Here is a 21,859-nt window from a genome sequence, read left to right as displayed (position 1 = left end):
AAATTCATTTGGCTAAATGGCTTACTCTGCATTTCTTCTGTTATCTGGGTTATGCAATTTCTTACCACACTATCCAATGTCTAGCCTTGCAAAGAAGTAGTTTTTCAATTGGCAAGAGCTAGTGCTGGTGGATGGTGGAAAAAGAGTTTCTCTCAAGATATGCCTTTACCTAAAAGCAGACAAAAATGTGTACATTACTTTGGTGGTTATTACAATGGGGATGAGGAAACCATCCTCTTAGAAAGTGAATTTAATGTAACTCTCAAGACATATAATAAAATGCTAAAACAATATTCCAAACCCACAGCAGAGACCCAGAAATGTAACAAAAAGCAGAAGAATCTATTACGATGTTCCTGGTAGCGGGCAGTGGGGGGTCACTTGCCCCAAATATGTAATACGAGGATATCTAAGACATTTCTGTGGTTAGCTGCATGATCCCAAAGGCATTTCTAAGCATGCAATTAAAAGATGCCATAATCTCTAAAGAAAATGAAAGCTGGTGGCAAATATATGCTCTAAATGGGGCATGGCTTGTCACAAAGGGATTTGGCTGTCTGTTAAAAAAAAAATGCAAAAAGAAAAGGTAAGGATAGAATTGAGCAAAATGCAAGGTGGCTCTGCCCATGGGAAAACAGGGTGAAATCTGTGAGATGCCCTGTGGCTCTAGAGTCATTCATGAGATGTGTGTGTGCGTGTGTGCGCGTGCACGCAAGCACACGTTTGTATGTGTACATATAGCATCTACCTAATATTTATTTACATTTTTAAAGAATGGGATATAACTCAGACAACAAGGAGGGGGAAACAACTCTTCATCTACCTTTTTTCCCTCTTCCAGCCAAGTAAGTTAGAGCTTCAATGCTAGAAGTTACCTCACATTTCACAGAAGTGAAATCCCATTATGACAAGATATGCCATTATTTTAAAAGCTCAGCTATACACACTGTATTATGGAAATGCACTCAAACAGAGAATCCAAAAACAAGTGTACCCAAATTTACCAAAGTAATATGAAAACTGAGCATAGTGTGTTTGGTGAGTCTAAACCCTGATGATATGTCATAGTTGTTAAAAATGTAGCTGCCCACACTGAGCTCAAAGCCACTGAGCTCAGAGCCACTAAGCAGAGGGCCCAGGTAGAGGCTGGACATGTCTATGTATGTAAGTTTCAGTACCGATTCTGCTCCATAGCCAGGAAAGAAGCCCTAGTACAAAATACCAGGAGTTTTTTTGTTTTCTTTTTAAAGGATCTGATATTCTTCAACACCAATAACATTGATACATTGTAAAAAATATTTTTAAATGCAAGAACCAAATAAATGATTTAAATTATTTAAATGAATGAGATATGATTCAGGAGCTGTGAAATTGGTCCACAATAACATCTTTTGCAAAATAAAAGGCATGCAAGAAAAGAATCTAAATGTGAACAAGGAAAGCAGAGAGAGAGAGTATGTGGTATCCAGGTGAGGGCATCATAATATTCAGCTGACGATCAGGACAGTGATGCCGAGTCATCTGTTAAAATGTGTTCAGTCCCCCTCTTATTAGGCTACATATCAGTTATCTAGAAACTTCATTTATAACGCAACACTTTCTAGTAATAATAATAACTCACACTTACTTCTCCTCCTTGGTAGTTCTAGGAGGCAAGTACTATTATTATCTCCATGTTTATAAGAGGACGCTGGGATACTAAGACTTACCCTGGTTCTGACCTGTCTACCCCACACCCTCTCTCTAGTGTCAGGTCCGAGGGCTGCACTCTAGCTGCACCCCACCCCCCACCATACACATGCTCCACAAAACCCACCCGTGTCTACCTGCCTCTCAGGGTTCTCCGCTCCTTTGAAATTCATCAGCAGAAACAGATCTGTGATGCTGGCTGATTTATTACAAGGGAAATATTTGAGTTATCTGTCATTAACATTTAGATCTGAACAATAACATTTTGTGGCAATGCTCTAACCCAAAGGACTTTAGAGTTCCTGCTTAGGAAATATTCTTAGGGAGGCAGGAGGAAAACAGGGCTTGGGGCTTTAAGACCTTATCCTTTAATTAAGTGACAATTCCAACTTCTTAGAATAATAATAGCTGTTTTCATTTTACATTGCTTTACAAACTCTAAAACGTCTTCATTTAACGCACACCCTATTTGACCCTCATACAAGTCTATGAGGGTAAAATATTTCTACTTTATAGGTAAAGAAGCCAACTCAGAGATATTAAGGAGATGGGGTTAGCAGGTGCAAAAGCAAAGACTTGAACCCAGGTGTTGTGACTCCAAACACTGCTCTTCTCACATCTGCCTTTCTAGCCATGGAGGTAAACTCTAAAAGCCCAAGATACACCCATTTTGAGATCAAGCACCAAGCTGCTGTGCTAATGATATAGTGTCAGGAACCTAGCGGGGTAGCTCCTGCCAATACTACAGCAGAATATGTTTCAGAGGTATCCCTTTTATTTCAGTTTCTCACCTATTTGAAGTGTATGTTGACATGCAGAAATTCTGTTATAAAAATTCGTGGAAATCCTCCCCATTCTATACCTTTGAGCCTGCACAGGCTACTTTTTTATTAGAGCTGGTTGATAAAGGCCTAACTCAGAGCTCAGTTCCCACAGAACAGTCAATCTCATTCTTTTCCAAGATCCACTCTTTCCCTCTTAATCCCTGCTGAGCATCTCGTGGTGCAGACATGACATTTGTGTTAAGGGCGGCCCTGAGAAGGTGAAAGGATAGGAGCATAAATCTCACACCATGACCTCTGTTGGGATGCTCTATGGCCCTCATCTCAAAGTGCCTCCTGGACCACGATCTTTAGCATCACCTGGGAACTTGTTAAAAATGCAAACGCTCCTGCCCCAGACCTACTGAATCAGAAACAGTAATCTGCTTTTAACTGGCTCTCCACCTGACCGTGTTGTAGGCTGAAGTTTGAGAACTGCAATCTATTGCTAGAGAGCATCAACCTCACATTCAGCAGATACTACTTTTGATTATAACAAAACTGGTGTACTGCAAAATGTGCATGAAAATGATTCCTTACCACACGCCCACATGTCCACTGGCTTTCCATAAGGATCTTTACGTAAAACTTCTGGAGAAAGATATCCAGGTGTGCCAGCAAAACCTAGGGAAAACAGATGTTAATGAATTAAAACCAACTTGACAAAACCAACAGGAAATGGCAAACTAAGGAAGAAACTTCTTTGGGCTTCTTTATCTGTTGATCTGTTTGTCAAGATAAAACAAGGCTCTCAGAGCACTAAAATAATGTGGAAGAGTTTCTCTCCATAGCAGTATCAACACTAATCTTCCCTGCTTTGTAGCTTATGTGTAGAAAAAACACATCTTTTTTCCAGATATGAAAGTCAATCTATTGTACTGCATAGTCAGTGTGTACACTTCAGGCCATTTGGTCAGCAGTTCTGATTCTTGCTTGTGTGGGAGTTAAAACTGAACCTGTGAAAAGGATCAGGATACCCTCCCCTACACCTGGAAAGAAATTAGGAGAAAACTGAAGACAGGGTTAGAACCTTGAAAAGATGATACTTATCACGATGCCTACATAACTTTATTATGAGAGGTATTCACCAAAAAAAAAAATAGAAGGACCCAAAATATAGATCCTAGGGACAAAATTAAAGCAAATTTTCAGTAAATATTTTTGAAAGTGAGGTAGTCTATGGTGGGTGGGGGATGGGGCTGAGTAACTGAAGAACTCACTAGGAGAAGGAAGGAGCTGAGAATATATCAAAGAGCTCACTAAGTACTAATAAATAATCAGTATGTACTTATAACTGGCAACTAAAGAGAAGACTCCGGAATATTCAGATGAATCACTACTGAACAAGCATCAGCTAGACTTTTAACTTAAGCAATGAGGTATGAGAAACTAGATGGCTAAAGAAATTTCCTATCATATAAATCAGTACCTCCAATAAGGTACATTTAAATGACAATTTATAGCTAGAATCTAGAGTAAAATATTTCTTATTTCTGAAACTAATGGTTTTCAAATAAATATATTTACTTAAAAAAAAAATACCAAAAATAACTATTCCTATTTGAAAGTTTTCTTTAAAAGCACACAAAAACTGGAAACTGTTTTTAAAAGAATATGTAATCAGGAATTCCTCTGACTACAAATCACTGGTGAAGCACATTATATATTTACTGGGATGTGAAGTGTGTAAGAAAGGAGATTTTCTCCCATCTCCATGACAAATTTGTACTTAAAAACATGTATATATATAACAGCATGGTTACTTCTCTGAACAAAATTACATTAGAAAATGAGGCAAAGGATTTTGGATTTCACTTTTTTCACCCATTCTCATTACTTTTCCTTTCCTCGTTCAGTCTAGCGGAGGGCGGGGCAGACAATGAGAAGGGACTTCAAGAAAAGATGTATTAGAGTTTAAGCTTTACACGGACCGCAGTGGATCCACCTCTGCCTCAAACTTTACTTGACAGAAACGTCTGCTCAGTAGTCGTGAGGGAGAGAGAACTATTGAGCAACAATGGTGGTTCCCCTGTGTGAAGTTCAAGGATTACCAGGAGGAAAGACACGGAGTCTGCTATTTCAAGGTGGGGGGGGGGGGGGCACAATAGTTTCCAAGAGCTTCCCAGCTTCTCACTGCCATACCTGCTCTCTCATTCCAGCTATTCCTCTCCGACTCCTCCCAAATGGAGACACATAGGGAATTCAATGGGAAACCAATGACAGACCAGAATAAAGACCGAAGTCCCAGCTGGCACTTTAAAATCCTCTACCATCTGGTTTCCCCTTCATTCACCCAACATGATTTCTTTCTACTTCTGAGCACTTAAACCAAAAACCTCTTTAAGGTCTCTTGGAAAAAAACTTTTCATTCTCATCCTTGATGACAGCTTTTTCTGTTCCTTGGATCTTCAATTTTTTTTCTACCTTTTCTCTAACAGAAGGTGGATCTAAATTATTTCCATGTTAGAGATCTCTTCAGCTAAGTATAGTTCTCGGTGGTCCTTTCTTCCTCTGAATTTTGACTACCCTTTTACATGCAGTTTGTACCCTCCTGTCTAGAATTGGTAAACTTTAATATATGCCTTAAATAACTGAGAATATTTGGCCCGGAGCAGGAAATGTTAATGATATTTCATCTAGGTAGAAAAGATAGGGAAATAAATCACTATGTAAAAATGAAGCAATAATCTTAAATGTAAAGTATTACAAACCTCTTCTGGAGACTAAAATGCTAAGAGCACAACTGTCATTTGAGCAGTCAGTGGGGTCCTCACTCCTAAGACTAGTGAAGCCTACATCTAAATGCGTGAATATGAAAACAGTGCACCTACTCTACAATGTGTTCTCGTGAATACAGAAATACTGAGGGTAAGATAAATTAGGTCTTCTTTAGCAGCAGATTAAACTCCTAAGAATCTAGTTTATTATGATAGATGCTACCAACAGGAAATTTAATGAGAGCTTGCCTTCTTTAGAGATAGCATATGTTTCTCACTCTGAAAAACCAATAGGATTATCAGAACAGATGAAACAGAGAAAACAGAATTACTTATGGTTGGAAATGTATCCATTGCAACATATTGCCATTTAAAAAACCCTTAATATTTAAAAAAGATACGTAATAGCAACCAAGCAAAATAATTCTTCCATGAAGTAAGATTATGGTAATTATTCTTTTTTCCTAGCAGCAACAACAACAACAAAAAAACCAGAAATCTATTGAAAACAGCATTTCCAGTCCCACAGGAGAAACAGGCTCTTCGGTAAATTTTCTAGCCTTCCTAGCAAGTGTGCTATAGGGTGCTACTTCCAGCCTTTTGGCCTAGTATTCAAACAGATCAGGGCTAGAAAGAAGAAGTAACATGGGAAAAACAAACATTTGAACTTGAAAATGAGAAAAAAAAATAATCAAACAATCAACAGCTTCTATAATGGCTTGGATAGTTTTATTTTTCTTATTTATAATAGACCTCTCATATTTATTAATATAAAATTATGTAAAAGCCTGAAACTCTAGCATTATATATAATGAAGAAAGAGTTCTGCTTTCTTATTAAAATAAAAAGGTTCCCCACTCAACACTTACATTTTAAAAGATAAAATTAATCAGTCAAATACATGAGATTATAGCAGATAATACTGAATAAATATCAAAACAAGTCATTCATACTAAAACACGCCTTTACTTCTAAAACCTAAAATATATCAGGCAATACCCCGAAAGAAATGTAGTATATCATATATCCACTTTGCCTTCACTTAGGTAACCATGAGGATTCATTTGAACTTGAGTAGAATAAACTATTCTTTTTAAAAAAGCTAAAAAATAAAAATAAAAAAGAAACAAATATTCTCATAAGCTTAGAAACTATGTGTTTCTACACATTTGAAATGCTGAATTTTCTTAGAACTTACAATGCACCTCTTAAAAGTCATTACCCTAATAGGTACCTTAGCAAGAACTTAACTGATATCACTATACTGAAGAAAAAAATGGGAACTTTACTCCCCATATGTCGTTGCTTCTCTAGGACCAGCTTGCTTTGAGAAATGAATTATCAGAATTTGAAAATCTGTATACTTTTATATGAATGTTACTGCTTTCACTCACCTGATATCTAGTCATTCACTCAACAACTTTCACTGTGTAGGCCACGTACTGTGACATGTATTTCATTCCAAGATGGTTTTGAAAACTTCCTCAACAGCTTTCATAGCGCAAGCATTTTCCAGGGGCTACTTCACTTAGTCTCATACCAGCCCCATGAAGGAGTGTTTATTATCTTTATCTACAAAAAGGATACTGACCTCACAGAGTTAAAGTGACTTGCCCAATGTCATGTAGCTAGTAAGAATCAGAGCTAGGGTATCAGCTGAAGTATTTTAATTCAAAAAGCAGAAACTTTTCATTACACACAGTCTCAAACAGCTTTTGATCTAGCAGAAGGAAAAAAATATAGAGCCCCAACTAAGCGAGATTTGAGGAGCTCAACTTTAATACTCCTGTAAGCATCATCCAAGTTGTTAAGTTTGAGCCTTGGCTCTGGTAATAAGGCTTCTGGCTTACTCCCGACACCCAATCATCATCTTGTATACAGCTTGGCAATTACATCCTTGAGCCTAAGTCCCTCTTTTGGCATCTCCTGAAGAAGGGTCCTGCTTTGCTCTAGAAAGGACTAGAGTCCTGTCTTTAAACCCAGCTTCCGGGACTCTGATTTCTTCTAAACAGATTCCCTTAGAGTTCAGGGTTCCTGTCCTTTCTGCATATTACCTGGAACTTGCTTGCTCCCATATACTCCTTAGTTCAAGCTGTCTTCATGCACAATTCGAACTACTGCATTAGCGTAACTGGTTCCTTGCCTTCAGGCTATCCTTAAAGCCATCCTCCACATTGCTACCAAAATTATTACTTACCATAAACCCAATTATGTCCTTCTCTACTTAAAATTTCTCACCAGATCCCTGAAACTTCTAAAATAAATGTCAAATCCTCCAGAAAGGACATAAAATCCTTTCCTACTTCATCAACTACCACTCAACTCAGTATACTTTAGCTGTAACAAACTTATTGTTATTCCTGAAATAGAAACACGTTGCTTCATGCCTCTGAGACTTTTCAGCTGCTGATCCCTCTGTCTGGAATGCCTTTATCTCCTTGCATATCAATGAATAAAACTCCCATTCAGCCACCTGGAAGGCAGAAGCCTTACCCCAATCATTGAAACTTTCCCCAGAGGCAGAATTTCCTAATTCTTCTCTTGTGCTCCAGAGCACCTCATGCATGCTTCTGTTACAGGTACCCGCACGCTGCATGCTAAATACTTATTGATATGGAAGTATGAGCATCTCAAGGGGCAGGACCTCCTAATTAATTTATGTATCTCCAGTGATCTGCTCTGCCCATGTCTGTGATAGCCCCACTACTTCTGTTGGACCCCAACTCCTGTTACTATATATTCTTTATCTGTGTCAATCATACTCTTTCCTAGGATAAAAAGATGTTTCTTAATCTCAAATTTACAGAACTAATTCTAGGTCCTACCTTCTTTCGGTTTGCAGTTAACAGGAACAAGCTTATTGGTATGTCAAAATATGACACACCAAAAGCCAAATTTGGAGGTATTAAATTCACCTGGTAGATAAGGAGAGTCTTAATGTAAAAGGCAGTATTAAACTTGAGAGGTATCACAAGCAAGGATAGTGGTCAGATACTACTGAAACAGTACAGGCAGCAGAAAATGAGGTCCTAAATTAGGCTGCCTTCAGAAGAGACGGACAAGGCTGCCCCACCAGCCACTCCCATTAACTAGCTGGGGCAGATCAGAGAGACATGGTGAATCCTGGGAGCTCTGTGTACATTTTAGTACATGTGCATGGTTAGGGATACAGAGAAGCACTTGCATAGAAAACAACAGAAGTAAGCACCTTTTGAACTCTCTTTGTATTTGTGGTGGTTGTTTAGAGGAAAAGCAATTCAACGTGAAGAGTATTTTAAAAATTTATCTACTCTCAATACATTGAAAGTTAGGAAAGAAGTAAGACTGAGGCTTGGGGAGAGCTTCTATTTTAGGACAGTACATGACATATGGGTTAATACTGGGAAACCGCAAAAAGAGAAGCATAAAATCAATGGGTGAAATAATTTATTTCAGCTAAGTATCGAAACAATCCATAAGCCTGGTTAGAAATGCTATAATTTAAATTTGTTTAGAGTTAATCTCTTCCTTATTTGCAAGGAAACAGAAATTTCATCATATAGAAATTTCAAAATTATCAAAATTGTAGAGAGGAAACTGGCACTTTGGAGAAATAGAAGATGAGATGAAACACACACAGGTATATGGATATATAATATCATATACTATATAAATCTCTCTACATATACTTTATAATATTTTAAAACTTAAATTTGCTAATCACAAAATAAGTAAAATATTCTACAAGTATTTCCTGAGTACCTACTATTTACATAGGAGTTTTTAACATCAAGTGAGGCTGTATGTGAACAATTTTCTCTCAAAAAGAGTACTCTTTGAATATTGCAATCCTCCTATTAACTCTTAGTACAAAATCCATTTTTTCATCCATCCTTTAAGAAAAAAGTCTATGTGTTACTGCTCTTCTATTATATTTCCCCTTAAATTATTTTTAGATTTTATACCCTTTAATGTCAGTAAAATTAGGTACTTATAAAGGTTCTATCTTAAAATTAGTCAAGTTGTCAGAATGAACATTTCTGTTCTATTTTGGTTAGGAAGTGGGATGTGACCGGAGCCAGAAAAGTATAAGAAGCAGAGAGGGAGAGACCCTACTTACCAAACCATGCCTGCTGGTCTCCTTGAACTTCTATGGCTAAGCCAAAGTCTGCCAGTTTCACAGCTGCTCCCTTGGATTTGCTAGCTAAAAGCAAATTCTCAGGCTTTATTTAGAAAGAAAAAAGAGAGACTGAAGTGAGAACCTATGTTAAGTGACTATTCAAAACTAACATTTTATAAAATTAGGAAAAAAAAAATTCATGCACTGTCCTCTCTCCCGGAGACTGTCATTCCTAAATCCCAGGGAAAATATGGTTAGAAAATGATTACAAATGATCATGTGTGCAGGCTTCAGACAGATGCATAAATGTACTGGAGAGATACTGGGCTGAAGAGAGAATACATTTGGGGAGAGATCAAATGAAAGGGAGCACCTGTCTTGACCTGCTCACATGCTTCCAAGGGCTGCTTGAGGTCCAGACTAGGCCACGGACATTGGCTTAGAAGCCTAACAGAGCACAGACATTTTCAGCAGAAGGAAACTTGGCAAAATGATAACAAGAGTTGGACCAATCTACAGACATTTGGCAAATGAAACTGTGCAAATTAAATCCTAGTTGACTTCAAGAGTTTGGACCCAAGTGTAGTGATTTTGATTCCTCAATGTTTCCAAACAATTTCTGTATAAATTTTGGAGTCTTATTCTGAATTATGTATTAAAATTGCTGTCTTTAAGAATCTGTTTATTCTTCTTAAAGGCAGAAAGAGTCTACTACTATTTGCCAAATGTTATAGTTGGCTTTTTTTCTTTATAAGCCAGTTTTTAAAAACATAAATTTATGTCTTCAAAGTGTGATTCAAAGTATTACTTATATATTTATTTTCACATCTCAGAATACTATAAGAAAGACATTTTTATTTTCTTGGGTATTTACTGTCACTCAAGGACTGATAACTCAGTCTTGGAATAAGGCTGTGTCTACACCACTGTTTCCCAACCAAGGCTTCCAGACACATTGGTACTTTGAAAATAAGCACCGTGGCAAAGTCCTGAATTTCCTTGGACCACCTTTGTGAGTTTTAAGAAATGAAGGGAAAAGATGGTCAGGAAAAGGAGGAAATAATGGTCAGTAAATCTATCATCCTTAGGTATCTGGAAGAACGTATGTCTGGATTGGTTTTCATATTTTGGAGACTGGTTCAACATCTTCTTACCTTGGGATAAGATCCAGCAAATTTAGAGGTGTGTCTCAGACTGAAAAAAGTTGGGAAACAATGGACTCTACAAGTGCCAAAACAACTGTCTGAAAAATCTAAAAATTCAGTCAAATTGGTCTTGTTTCTATGTTGACAAAGAACTAATTTCAATTTTTTTTTCATGAAATTAGCTACTTTTTTCCCTTACTGAATTAGTCAGTTCTGTTGGTTGTTTTGACCTTGGGTAAACACAGCCTAAACCAATATTTAAGTTATTAATTAAGCCAGCCATGCAAATTAGCAAAGACTCATAACCAGAACTCAGAAGAAATTAGGTTAAGTCTACAAGAACTAGAGTGTAGGCAAGTAAGTTTTAATCAAGTACCAGACTTCTTCGGGCTATTGCTGCTCACTGCCATCAGATTCATCACTGTTATGACAATTGGTAATTGTAAGGAAAACTTTGTAATTTTTTTAGGGCTGATAGGGTTTTTACCTCAACACTAAATACACGATAATTCAATTTCGATGTTGGGATGAAGAGGTCTCAAGTACATGAAAGATCTTCATACTAAAATAACTTTAAGTAAAATCTAACATTCAAAATTATTTGGAACTCTTGTTAAATCTGTCAACATACTATAGTATTTAACCATGCTACATCATTAATCTTTGACATTTTATTTTCACAACTAAAATTTATGGCTCACTACACTCATGTACCTTCTAATTTAATTAAGCAGTGATTTCCAGCTATTAATTTATGTAATAAAGACCTTGGAAAAAACCACATTAAACTGTAAGTGATAGTTTATTTCTCTATAACCTTCATACTCAAAAGCATCGAGATGTCAGAAATCTCTGCTAATACACATCTGTCCTAATATGTCAAGCACAGACTCATTCAGGAAGAGTTCTAATCACTTTAGAAATCACACTCATTTTAGATCTTTTAAATCTCAAGTGGTATTTAACTTTGTTGAGCAGATGCCTGTGTCATCAGTGAATAAACAATTTAATGTGCTTTTATTCTTACCAATAAATCAGGAAGTTCTGGGCAGTGCTGTGTACATTATGCCCTTAAACACCAAGTATCTGCCAATTCAGAAGGAAGGGACCGCCTTAGAGTTTTATCATGCATGGCCTCTTGAAAGACTGGGGCAAATATTCATACCTAGAGATGACCTAGAAGACCTTTCTGTAGGGCCTCATGAGTCATCCAGGAAATAATAACTCCACCTGGATCAGTGTTTCACCTTATACCTGTGAAGACTGTTCAGCTGCAGTTATGCACAGGAAAAGGCTTGGCTATTTCAAGGTTACCATATGGATTTAAAAGTAGATAGCACTGAAATGGCTTCATGTGTCAGCATATCTTTTAGGCAAACCTAAAATATAGAATTATGGAATGCAAACTGAAAAATTAGGATGATTACTGACTTCATTCCTAAAGGAGTATATGCTTTACAAAATATTTTATCACAAGATTGCTTCTAATGGCCAGCTTCAAAGAAACATTAAAAATATCACACACATTTGATTTATATACAACTCTTTGGAATACACTTGTTTGAATCATCTTGCTATCATGTTCTGCAAGGATATGGAAGGCTTAATCACCAAGAATTTCTTAAGCAGCATTTACACCAGGACACCACACAGTTACTCTGATTTTCTTTAATTACTACCATTCATGTAGCCTCCAACTTAAAAACATATTGCTCTACAAAAGTTTATTGGCAAGTAGGTTAGTTCAGATTATGAATGTCTACAGAAATTAAGATAATTTGTGGTTTTAGTCCACAAAAGCTGAAATAGTAGAATCTCTCACCTAATCAGTGACTACTTCTTTAGAAAGGATCACCGTTATACTCTTAACTGCTAATATTCTACTATTTTGGTTTTCTAAAACAAATGAGAAAGGTGAGATCAGAAACTCAGGTCTTCCAACACAACTGTGGTTGAATGTGGGGGCACAGCACCATGAGAGAAATGAGCCACATGATGATGTAGAAAGAGGGTGAAGACCTGGTCCAGACAGTTATTAACTATGTGGATTTGGGCAACTCAGACTCTTGAAGCTAATTAACTAATTCTTCATCTCTCAAATGAACACTACAAATACATATTTTATCTTGTAACAGTATATATAAAATTATAAAACCCCATTGGATTTTATCACAGGGGCTCGTCCTCTGTAAGGAACAGTATATGTGTTAGTGATTAGCTATTACACTCCAGCGCAGCTGACTATTTCAATGTGTGGAAGATTGAATATCTGTAACGAATGCTCATGACTTGAGAAATGTCTGTATTTCTAGATTAAGTGCAATCTATTATGTGAATATTTACACATTGAGATTATTTCTAAATTCCTATAATGCATCACTGTTTAGGCTGGTTTTTAAATAGATTCTATTGACATTCTCGCACACAGGTTCCTTCCCCACCCCATTGCTTCCTAATGATGCAGGATTTTCCACGACATCTGGTCTTAGTGTCAACAACCATTTATAGCATATCAGCTGTAATGAGCAACAACTGCTTGCAAGTTTTGTTCTGTACTTCCATATGGATACGATAGCAACTTCTTTCATCGTGATTTAGGATTTTCTTGAAACTGTTCAAGTATCTCAAAGTACCAAGGCAAGTTGCTGGAATCACTTTCAGAGCTGGAAGAGACTTGGGAGATAAAATACTTCAAACCCCTCAGTTTCTAAACGAGGTAGGGAGGTTCAAAAAGTTGAAGCAAGGACTTGAGGCCAGATTTCCCAATCCCTTCCTTTTAAAGACATGACACTGAGGAAGCTCCTCTGATGGTACAAAGATCATTCATTTTCAAAAGGTAGTCTATTCAGCAGATATTTTTAGAAGAATTTAAAGTACTCAAAAATATTTACTACCCATCTTCAAATAAAACAAGGGGAAACCTACGAAAAAGACATACTCTTAATCGTGCTTCTCAAAAATCTCATCAACACATCACGAGGACTTCTAAATTAGCACGATCTTTATTAAGGAACTGATGCAGCAAAGGTGATGACCATCTTTAACATTAGTCATATTAACATCTTCAACATTAGTCACATCACAGATTTATCTGTGCACATGCGTGATAACTAACCAATGAAACTCAAACATTCGAAGTTTGTAAGAGTAGTGAAATGTGTGTTTTACTTTTTTAAAAAAGTAAAACATTTTTTTATGAATATTATAAAACAGCAAATTATTAGTTTTATTATTCTATATTATTTGATTCTTACATTCCCTTGGATATTAGCTTTTAAGAAGTGAAATTGTCTTTTTAAATTTCTTTCTCAATATTTCAACATGAAGTTAATCAGTCAGTGATTTGGTGTGTTTTCAGTCACTTCTCCTTTGCCAAAGAAGGTGTGAACAAAGCTCCTAGAAATCAATTAAATGAAATTCTGCATGAATTGAAAAGCCTGAATATCAGGCCCACTCATGCACATAGTGGAGGTCCTTCTGTGCACATAGTACAAAGTGACTTTTGCTTTTCTTTTCACATGGCGTGGATGCCTGAATTTATGTACTTAGCATGGGGAATTCCTAGCTGATGCATGCACTGTAAGTTTGTGATGAGGAAGTACCATTTCTATCACCGTTGGTATATGAGCAAGTTCGTAAGAATCACTCAGTATTCCATTTCTGTTTCTTGATTTGCCCCTTCATTATCAGCACACACTATCAAGTAGACTGAAAGAACCAGCGTGTAACCACAGTGGGACTTCCCCAGTTAGCTACTGTTTCTCCACAGCCTGACATACACGAAGTACTCCATAAAGAAATACTAGAATGACTAAATGAATTATGGAATTTGTCACATATATAGTTTGTTTCTAATATAGCTAGACATACATTATGCACAAGGGATGTGTTCTTTAAACCTTTTTTTAAAAGGATGGTTCTGAGAAAAGTGGAATAATTGTGATTTTATAATTATGCACAATGTAGAATTCACTATTTGATATATCTACTACCCATGATGACAAGGATTTACCGAATGCTTGACACATCCCCAGAAAATGAATTTCTTTTCTGGTCATACATTCAATTTTATTGAAATTTCTATGAAAGTCTTATAAATCCCCCCCAAATCTCCAGAATTACTATCTTCATTAAAATATCTATATCTATTCACTATCCATCTATCTACCTTCCTATCAGTCTCATATCCATCTACCCATCTAATGATTTTTTATTAAATAACATTGTTCTTCAGGAGGTAGGCTTTAAGAAAGACAGTATTTTCCACTGAGGCAATTCACTGGTGCTGATTTGTTGCTAAAAGATTTAGTTGTATTTATGAAGCCTCCAATCCAGATAGCTGTTCATGAAGTAGTTTAGTAACCATTTCTGATATACTCTGAACTGAAGAAATTTTACTCCTTGTGTGAAATATGGTTACTTGAAAAAGCACAGCTATATAACTGTCTCCTCTGACTTCCTTCCTTCTGTCAACTGATTCAGAGCAATTGTATTCTGCAGGCTCTTAAATGAGACAACACATCTGACTTGTTATTTCCTGTGACATCGAGAGCTGTCACTTGTTACTGCAGCCTCTTTTTGACCTAATATATTTTTGGATGCAGTGCTTGTCTGATGCACTTCCTTCTTCCTAGGAGGAACAGCACAGACACATTTTTCACATGTATTTAAGTGATCTATAATTCACCAGCTTGTATGTTGCATACATACAAGGTCTGTTTTTGTTTTGCTCTGTAATATATGCCCACAGCTCAGACAGGGCCTTAGTAGGTGCTCAAGAAACGTTTGATTAATGTTTTTCTTCTCTTTTGATATCTGAATTTTTAATCAGCAGTTCACAAATACGCAACACCGCAACACCACGTTATAGTAATCCACTCTTCATAAACAATCTATTTTTAAGTACTCCGAACTGATTATCTTGATGTGGCCTAAATTAAATGTGGCAAATCCACTTCGTTCTTCTCCATGTCTCATTTTCCAAAGGCTGCTGAAAATGCCATGATACTGATTTTCTAACTAGGACATTTTTACTTTTTACACCAATCTGTTGTCAAATTATGTTGCCCTCCTACTCTACATTATATTTTAAATATACCTTCTTCTCTTATTCCTAATAGATACAAATTTTGTATAGCTATGAAAATCTATAGGTGGGGATTATTTTAATCTCTTCATTCACTAAATTTACACCCATTTTCCCAAATAATTATTCATGTTGCTGGCAAAATTAATTTCCCATCATCGTTTTGAACTATTCTTTGATCTCTCTAAGGGTTTTCAATTCAGTTATCTAACTGAACTGAGAAGTAGTGATTAAGCTTGCAGACCCTGGAACCCAACTACTTGGGCACAAATCCTATCTTACTAGCTGAGTGACCTTGAATAAGTTCTTTTACTCATGGTTGCTAAACCTCCCCTCAGGCAACATGGGGACAATCACAGTGCCTTCCTCATGAAATTGTTCTGAAGAGTCACATGATGATACAGAACAGGGTACACAGTAACTGCGTGGTAAGTGGCAGCTATGGCCATGTTTATTATTAAGGTTCTGCCTTGATCCAAACGTCCTCAAAGACTAAAGTCATGTCCCTGAACTACAGTCCTATAATTATGTTACCACTGCTAGCTCTCCCTAATACTGCTTGGATCTGCATCAATCGGCCTAACACCGAATGCACCTCAGACAAAGGCTGTGGTCCTGTGTCCACTGGATACTGCCTGGTGCTGACTGACATGCCTCTGTTACGCCAACTTTCCACCACCCTGAGCTCTCTCCTGTTGTTATTTCTGGGGCATCCTCAAACTGCCTGCGGTGCCTTAGCCTTGTTTCCAGGTCCTGGTAAGTTTCCATCTGGTAGATTTTACTGTCTAATAAGTCCCCAAACGTGGCAATTATTCAAGTATTCAAACAGAGATCTTTATGCCATCACTGTATCAAAGAGGATACGTTTATCCTCTATTTTAGTCAACATTAATTAACATACACAATGATCTATTTAATTCAACGTTGTCTTTTATATTATAGACGTGGTTTTGGCTGAACTTTATTCATGTCTAAATTGAAGGACTATGCTGTAAGTATTAACTTGGTATAAGGTCCCACATTAGGTACTGTAAAGGAACACAATACGTTAAATGGCGATTATCCTAGTTGGGGTTTATACACAAACTGGACAGTATGCCTATGCTCACAGGTGTCTGTGATAATGGTGATACTTCCTGTGTGTTTATCTCACTGATATGGACAAATTAAACTGTGCGCCTGTGCTGTATGTGAATTAACATATGAATTATGATATGGAAACAAAAATACATGGCCCAATAACCGTAAGGGCAACATTTTGATTAAAGCTTGATAATAAGTTTCAGTAGTTGATCTTTTTCATTTTAATATATTGGTAAATATACTATTACAAGTCATATATTTATCAGACTATGAATGGTGGGTATAACAGACATAAATCAAGGCCAGCGACTGAGCACACTTTAGCTGTGCATCAGTTGCCTCTCACACACATGTGGGCCTCTCTTAGCATGTTCACGTCATTGCCTATTGAAACAAGCATGAGAACTAGACTCAACTGAAGTTTACACATCAGCAATTTGACAGAAACTAAGACAATTACAGAAATCATAACAAGTTCTATCAAAAGTTCATCTCTACCCTCTTCTAAAATCAGAGTAAGAATGGAAAGCAAAGCACTTTTCTCGCTTGAAACAAATCTGATGGGTGATGCAGCAAGCTATTTCTTTTAGTAGTAGCCTCTCTGGAAATCACCTGCCTGAGTTTTTAATTAGTGACTTCAGCTCATATGTCAGAAAATATATTTTTCTTCCCAGCCCACATCCTAGGCTCACTGCCATCTGTGATTAAAGTTTCAGTCTTTGAAGAGCTCAGCTGAGTTTGGACACTTACAGAAGTGCAATATCATGACCTCACAAAATGTACTTTAAAATTCATGGAACAGAATTCACATTTTTCACCCTTGGCTTTAAGAGTATACTATAATTACATAAATGTAGTAAAATGTTTCAAATGATAAATTTATTAAATACAGTAAATAGCACAAATAATGTGTATGTCTAAATATATTCACTTAAAAAGGAAAGGTAGACTATGAGTTCTAAAAAGCAACAAAAAGGGGCCCTGTCTTTACACAACTAGTAAGGAATTTTTGAGGTGACTGCCAAATATATGGATTTTCAAAGGAACATATTATTTTTCCTTTATCCTGGCAGGTAAATTTGGTGTTAGCAGATGGACACCATCCTATCTTGGTTCTCCAAAAGAACAAGCCATTAACCTATTTTTCCTTTAGACATGCAAAGCTCTCAGTCTCAAACTAAAGTCAAAGGAAGATTCTAGAAAACTAAAGCAATGTTTTGCTTACAAATCACATTTTCAAGTAACTCCCTGTGGATTGTTAGAGATATAGTCTTCTAGAACATACTAAATGAATGGAAACTACAGATTTACAATTTACTATAACTAGAAAAGTCTAGAGAAACCAGCTTAGGTCTTGCCACTGAACACATTACAGTTCAAGACATTCTAAATTATCCTTTGCCACCGTCATACTAAAGCCTGGAAAAGGCTGAGTTTTCAAATGAAAAATCACAACTATATAGCACTCATATGTGCTATTTCATCCACCCAGGAATTTCCCTCCATAAGTTTCTAGGCCCTCACCATTTCTCTGAAATTCCATAAGTAAAACTAGAATGTTTAGAGGTCAGAAAATTAATAAAAGGATAGTCTTCTCTGAAATATTTATTTTCTAAATGATCGAAACAATTCTCATCCTCAATGGTTATCAGAAGCTGAGTCAAGTCTTAAAAGTATGAGCATGTATACATATGTTACATGTATACTATTTGATAATTAAATTTGTTTTACCCTTTTTCCATCTGTTATAAAAGGCAATAATATCTTGGCCCCTAGGACTATAAATAAAAATCCAGCAAGCCTCAGTGTCCTCAGAATTCCTGGGACTAATGTTAAGGGAAAGAGACTCGAGCATTCAGAACAGGATTCTTTAGCACCAATCACTTGGGCCAAAAATCTACCTAATACATTCATTTCTATTCACTTTATATTTCTGATAACCATTTACATAATATTAGATATATACAGTATGACTATAAAATCACATGTTTGATCAACAAGCATACTGTTATGTCCAGAGAACAAGTTTAGAAAGAAGAAGAGTCATCAGTCTTACTTGAAGTCACATTAAATGTTGTATCCATTCTTACGACGAAAGAAATATAACCTATTTATTGTTAATGTTAGGAAATGGTTTCTCTCTGGATGAAATGGGATTTACATAAGTCTCAAGTGTGCATTAGAGAAGAGACGATTGTGGTGAGGGGAAGTGTCTTCGTAATGTGTCAGAATGAGTCCACGCAACTTTATTGCTCATATTTTTGCCTTTACAGGCATAACTGCAGCTGAACAGTCATTAGGAATGGTGTGGTGGTTTGTCTTCTCCAAGGGCATTACTCACCTTCAGGTCCCGATGGACTACGCCCATCTGATGGCAGTGTAGCACAGCCTCCAGGATCTGCTGAATGCAATGACTGCATGCAAACACCAGGGGGCGTGTGTTAGTTCCAAGCTTACACTCACTGTCTGTACACCCTCAGAGAGACTGGGTTAAGGTGCAAAACTAGCAGACAACTGGGGTTGTATTTAAACATCTTCAGTAATGTAATGCTCAAGTAGAGTGACTACTACCTCAGAACAATCAGGATCTTGCCAGATGTGAGCCAAAATGTGGGTCCACTTGTTCTAGAAAAATCCATCTTACAAACATTTAATTCAGGAGCTCATTTCCTGGTTATAAATCCTCACAGGAAATTAACTTGAACACAGCTACAACTTTTATAGCTTTTGTGCTCCACCTTCACCCCCCACACAAAAAAGCTGTTTCCCTCTTCTCTCCCATTTTTCTAGTATCATTCCAAAGCTGTCACATTAGCAGTCAAGGCACCATTAAGGTTAAATTAGGATACATAATGAATTTTTGATAAATCATTAACTTCGCATGCTTTAATTTAGCTGGCAATTATTATCTCTTGCCTGAGGGTTCATCAGACTCAAATGGAGCACTGTGTAACCAGTTGTTCTGCTACAGCAACCCATGGTCTCAGAACAGAAGTGGTGTTTAAATCTACAGGCGGACATACATCACTGGCCAAGTTTATCTCCAGGCAAATGCTGGACATCTCAGGAAAGCCTGCCCCCAAACCGCCTCTGGTGGTTTACTCCTTGGAAACGTAACAGGTTGTGTTCTCAATACTGTCCTTCCCTTTTTGCTATGATGTATATTTAGCCTGTAGATAAGCAAACTGAAAGAGGCATCATGCATTATTATTTCATCATTTAGTCACTTTAGGAAAAAGTTGGGAAAGGCAAGGGAATCATTTTAAATACCCACCCTCTGCCCTTTCCCCAGAAAAAAAACAAAAAAACTTCCTTTGACTCAGATTCATGGACTCCATATACTGACCTTCAGGTCCCTGTGAACTATGCCATTTAGGTGACAATGATTTACACTTTCTAGAATCTGCTGTATACAATGACTGTAAAGATACAAGGGCAGAATGGAAGGGAGAACATTTTAAAGGCACATAATCACATTGAATGCAAAATAAAATGAAAATTCGAACGAAACAAACAAACAAAAATTATATTTTTCACATTTCTTTTTAGCTTTACACTGGAATTAAATAATGCTGAATAAAGCTAATTCTGGTTCTAACAAAAATGACATCCAACAAAGAATTTGTGACATGTTCAGACAAAACAATTTGAGCTGTGTTTTTTTTCGTTGCAACTCTATAAATTCAATCATTTGTACACGGAAGTCAAAATTTCCATATTCAGGGAGAAAATTTCACAAACAATTCCCACAATGTTCTGGGAAAATTCTTCAGTGAAATAAAATTTATGGGTATTTCTCATACACATCTAAACTGTTTAAAATCTGAGGTCACAATTAAACATAGGTGTTGAAACAAGAGGGTAAACACAGATGAAGTGGCAGGTGAAACAAGGGTTAAAAAAAATGAAGGGAGACATTTACCATTTTGACTTAGAAATGGTGCTGCTTGTATAATATATTAGTAGGAAAACTAATGCATGTCTCCAGTGACAGAGGTAGAATTTAAACCCATGGCATAAAGCAAACGCCTCTTCAGTATAGTCATACTCTGGGGAAGGGCTAAGAACTTACAAAAAAATAAATAAAATTTAAAATCCCCTGGAGCACTGGTGGTTGTTGGACACACTGCCATACACCCCAGTGAAGGAAAACTTACGCTTATCACTACGTTAAAATGCACAATTTATGCTATTCTTATTAAAAGCTCACTGATGTCAAATAGACTGCTAATTAAATTAGAGGGGAGACTTCATTGATGGGCACCTATCAGGTCCCATGAGCTGCCATCTGACATACAGTAACGTAGAACATATCACACTGATGAATTCTGTAGAAGTTCACTGTGCAATTCAAATGCAGGTATATACAGGACTACATTCATTCATTTAAGGATTAAGCAAATACTTTAATGATGACGTTTTCAATCATTTAACGTACAAAATAATACTACTCCAAAGTAAAATTCCTGAATTTAAAAAAATCACCATCTGATTTATCCCAACGTGTCACAAAACTGACCATGATTGTGATTTTCTAGCTTTAACTCGATTAAGTGTACCCCTAGAAGAGCTTCATATTGGTTGTTTTCGAGCTTATTGGAGGATTGGTAATTATTTGTTAAACCACACGACTCTTATTCCTTCTACAATAATGTTCACTTTATACCACTTCTTAGGAATACTTCACTTTCTCATCTCAAACCACTGGTATAAGTTATTGGGCCTAGTGAATAACATAAAATGAAGAAGTAAACAACAATTCATATTAAATAAACTTCACCATATGTTACTAGTGAGAAAGAATTCAATTTTTAACTTCTTGAGGACTAGTATTAAACAGATTTTTACAAATTATTTGCTCTCCATGCTTGTAGTTGAGAAGAGAATGTTTCTTCTCCTTGATTGTGTGTGAGACCTATCTTAAAATGTATCCTATAGTAAATTCCAAAACTTAATATAAGCATGCATATAAAATGATCCAACCCACAGGGTCTATCCTGTTATCTGTAGGGTGGCTCAACAGTGAAAATGGTCTCTATTTTAATTTCAACCAACATTTTGAAACACAATAACAACCTGCTTAACATAACTTTGAAAAGCATAATAAAGGAAATTCTCTAGCTTCTTTATTACCTTGATTAAAAACATTATTTTCTTGGCAAGTGGGCAAAAAGCTACTTCCAAGGCTATCCTGAAGCCCTTTTCAGAGGCCTAATGTG

The 21,859-nt window shown here is 36.6% G+C and overlaps 1 protein-coding gene across 8 annotated transcripts in view; it reads right to left on the bottom strand.

The window, feature by feature from the left end:
- The window catches only part of CAMK2D (calcium/calmodulin dependent protein kinase II delta), a 284,123-nt gene that overhangs the window by 56,252 nt on the left and 206,012 nt on the right, over positions 1–21,859 (bottom strand). For all 8 annotated transcript variants that reach the window (XM_057705222.1, XM_057705215.1, XM_057705216.1 and 5 more), the window contains exons 6-8: positions 19,987–20,059; positions 9,327–9,429; positions 3,051–3,134 (exon numbers count right to left, since the gene is read on the bottom strand). In XM_057705222.1, the coding sequence (XP_057561205.1) occupies positions 3,051–3,134; positions 9,327–9,429; positions 19,987–20,059 (260 nt within the window). The remainder of the gene's footprint in view (positions 1–3,050; positions 3,135–9,326; positions 9,430–19,986; positions 20,060–21,859) is intronic.

This window comes from Hippopotamus amphibius, chromosome 13 (genome assembly GCF_030028045.1).
Source record: "Hippopotamus amphibius kiboko isolate mHipAmp2 chromosome 13, mHipAmp2.hap2, whole genome shotgun sequence".
Taxonomy (NCBI): domain Eukaryota; kingdom Metazoa; phylum Chordata; class Mammalia; order Artiodactyla; family Hippopotamidae; genus Hippopotamus; species Hippopotamus amphibius.
Note: the sequence above shows the minus strand (reverse complement) of the source record. Positions and strands in the feature narration are given on the sequence as shown.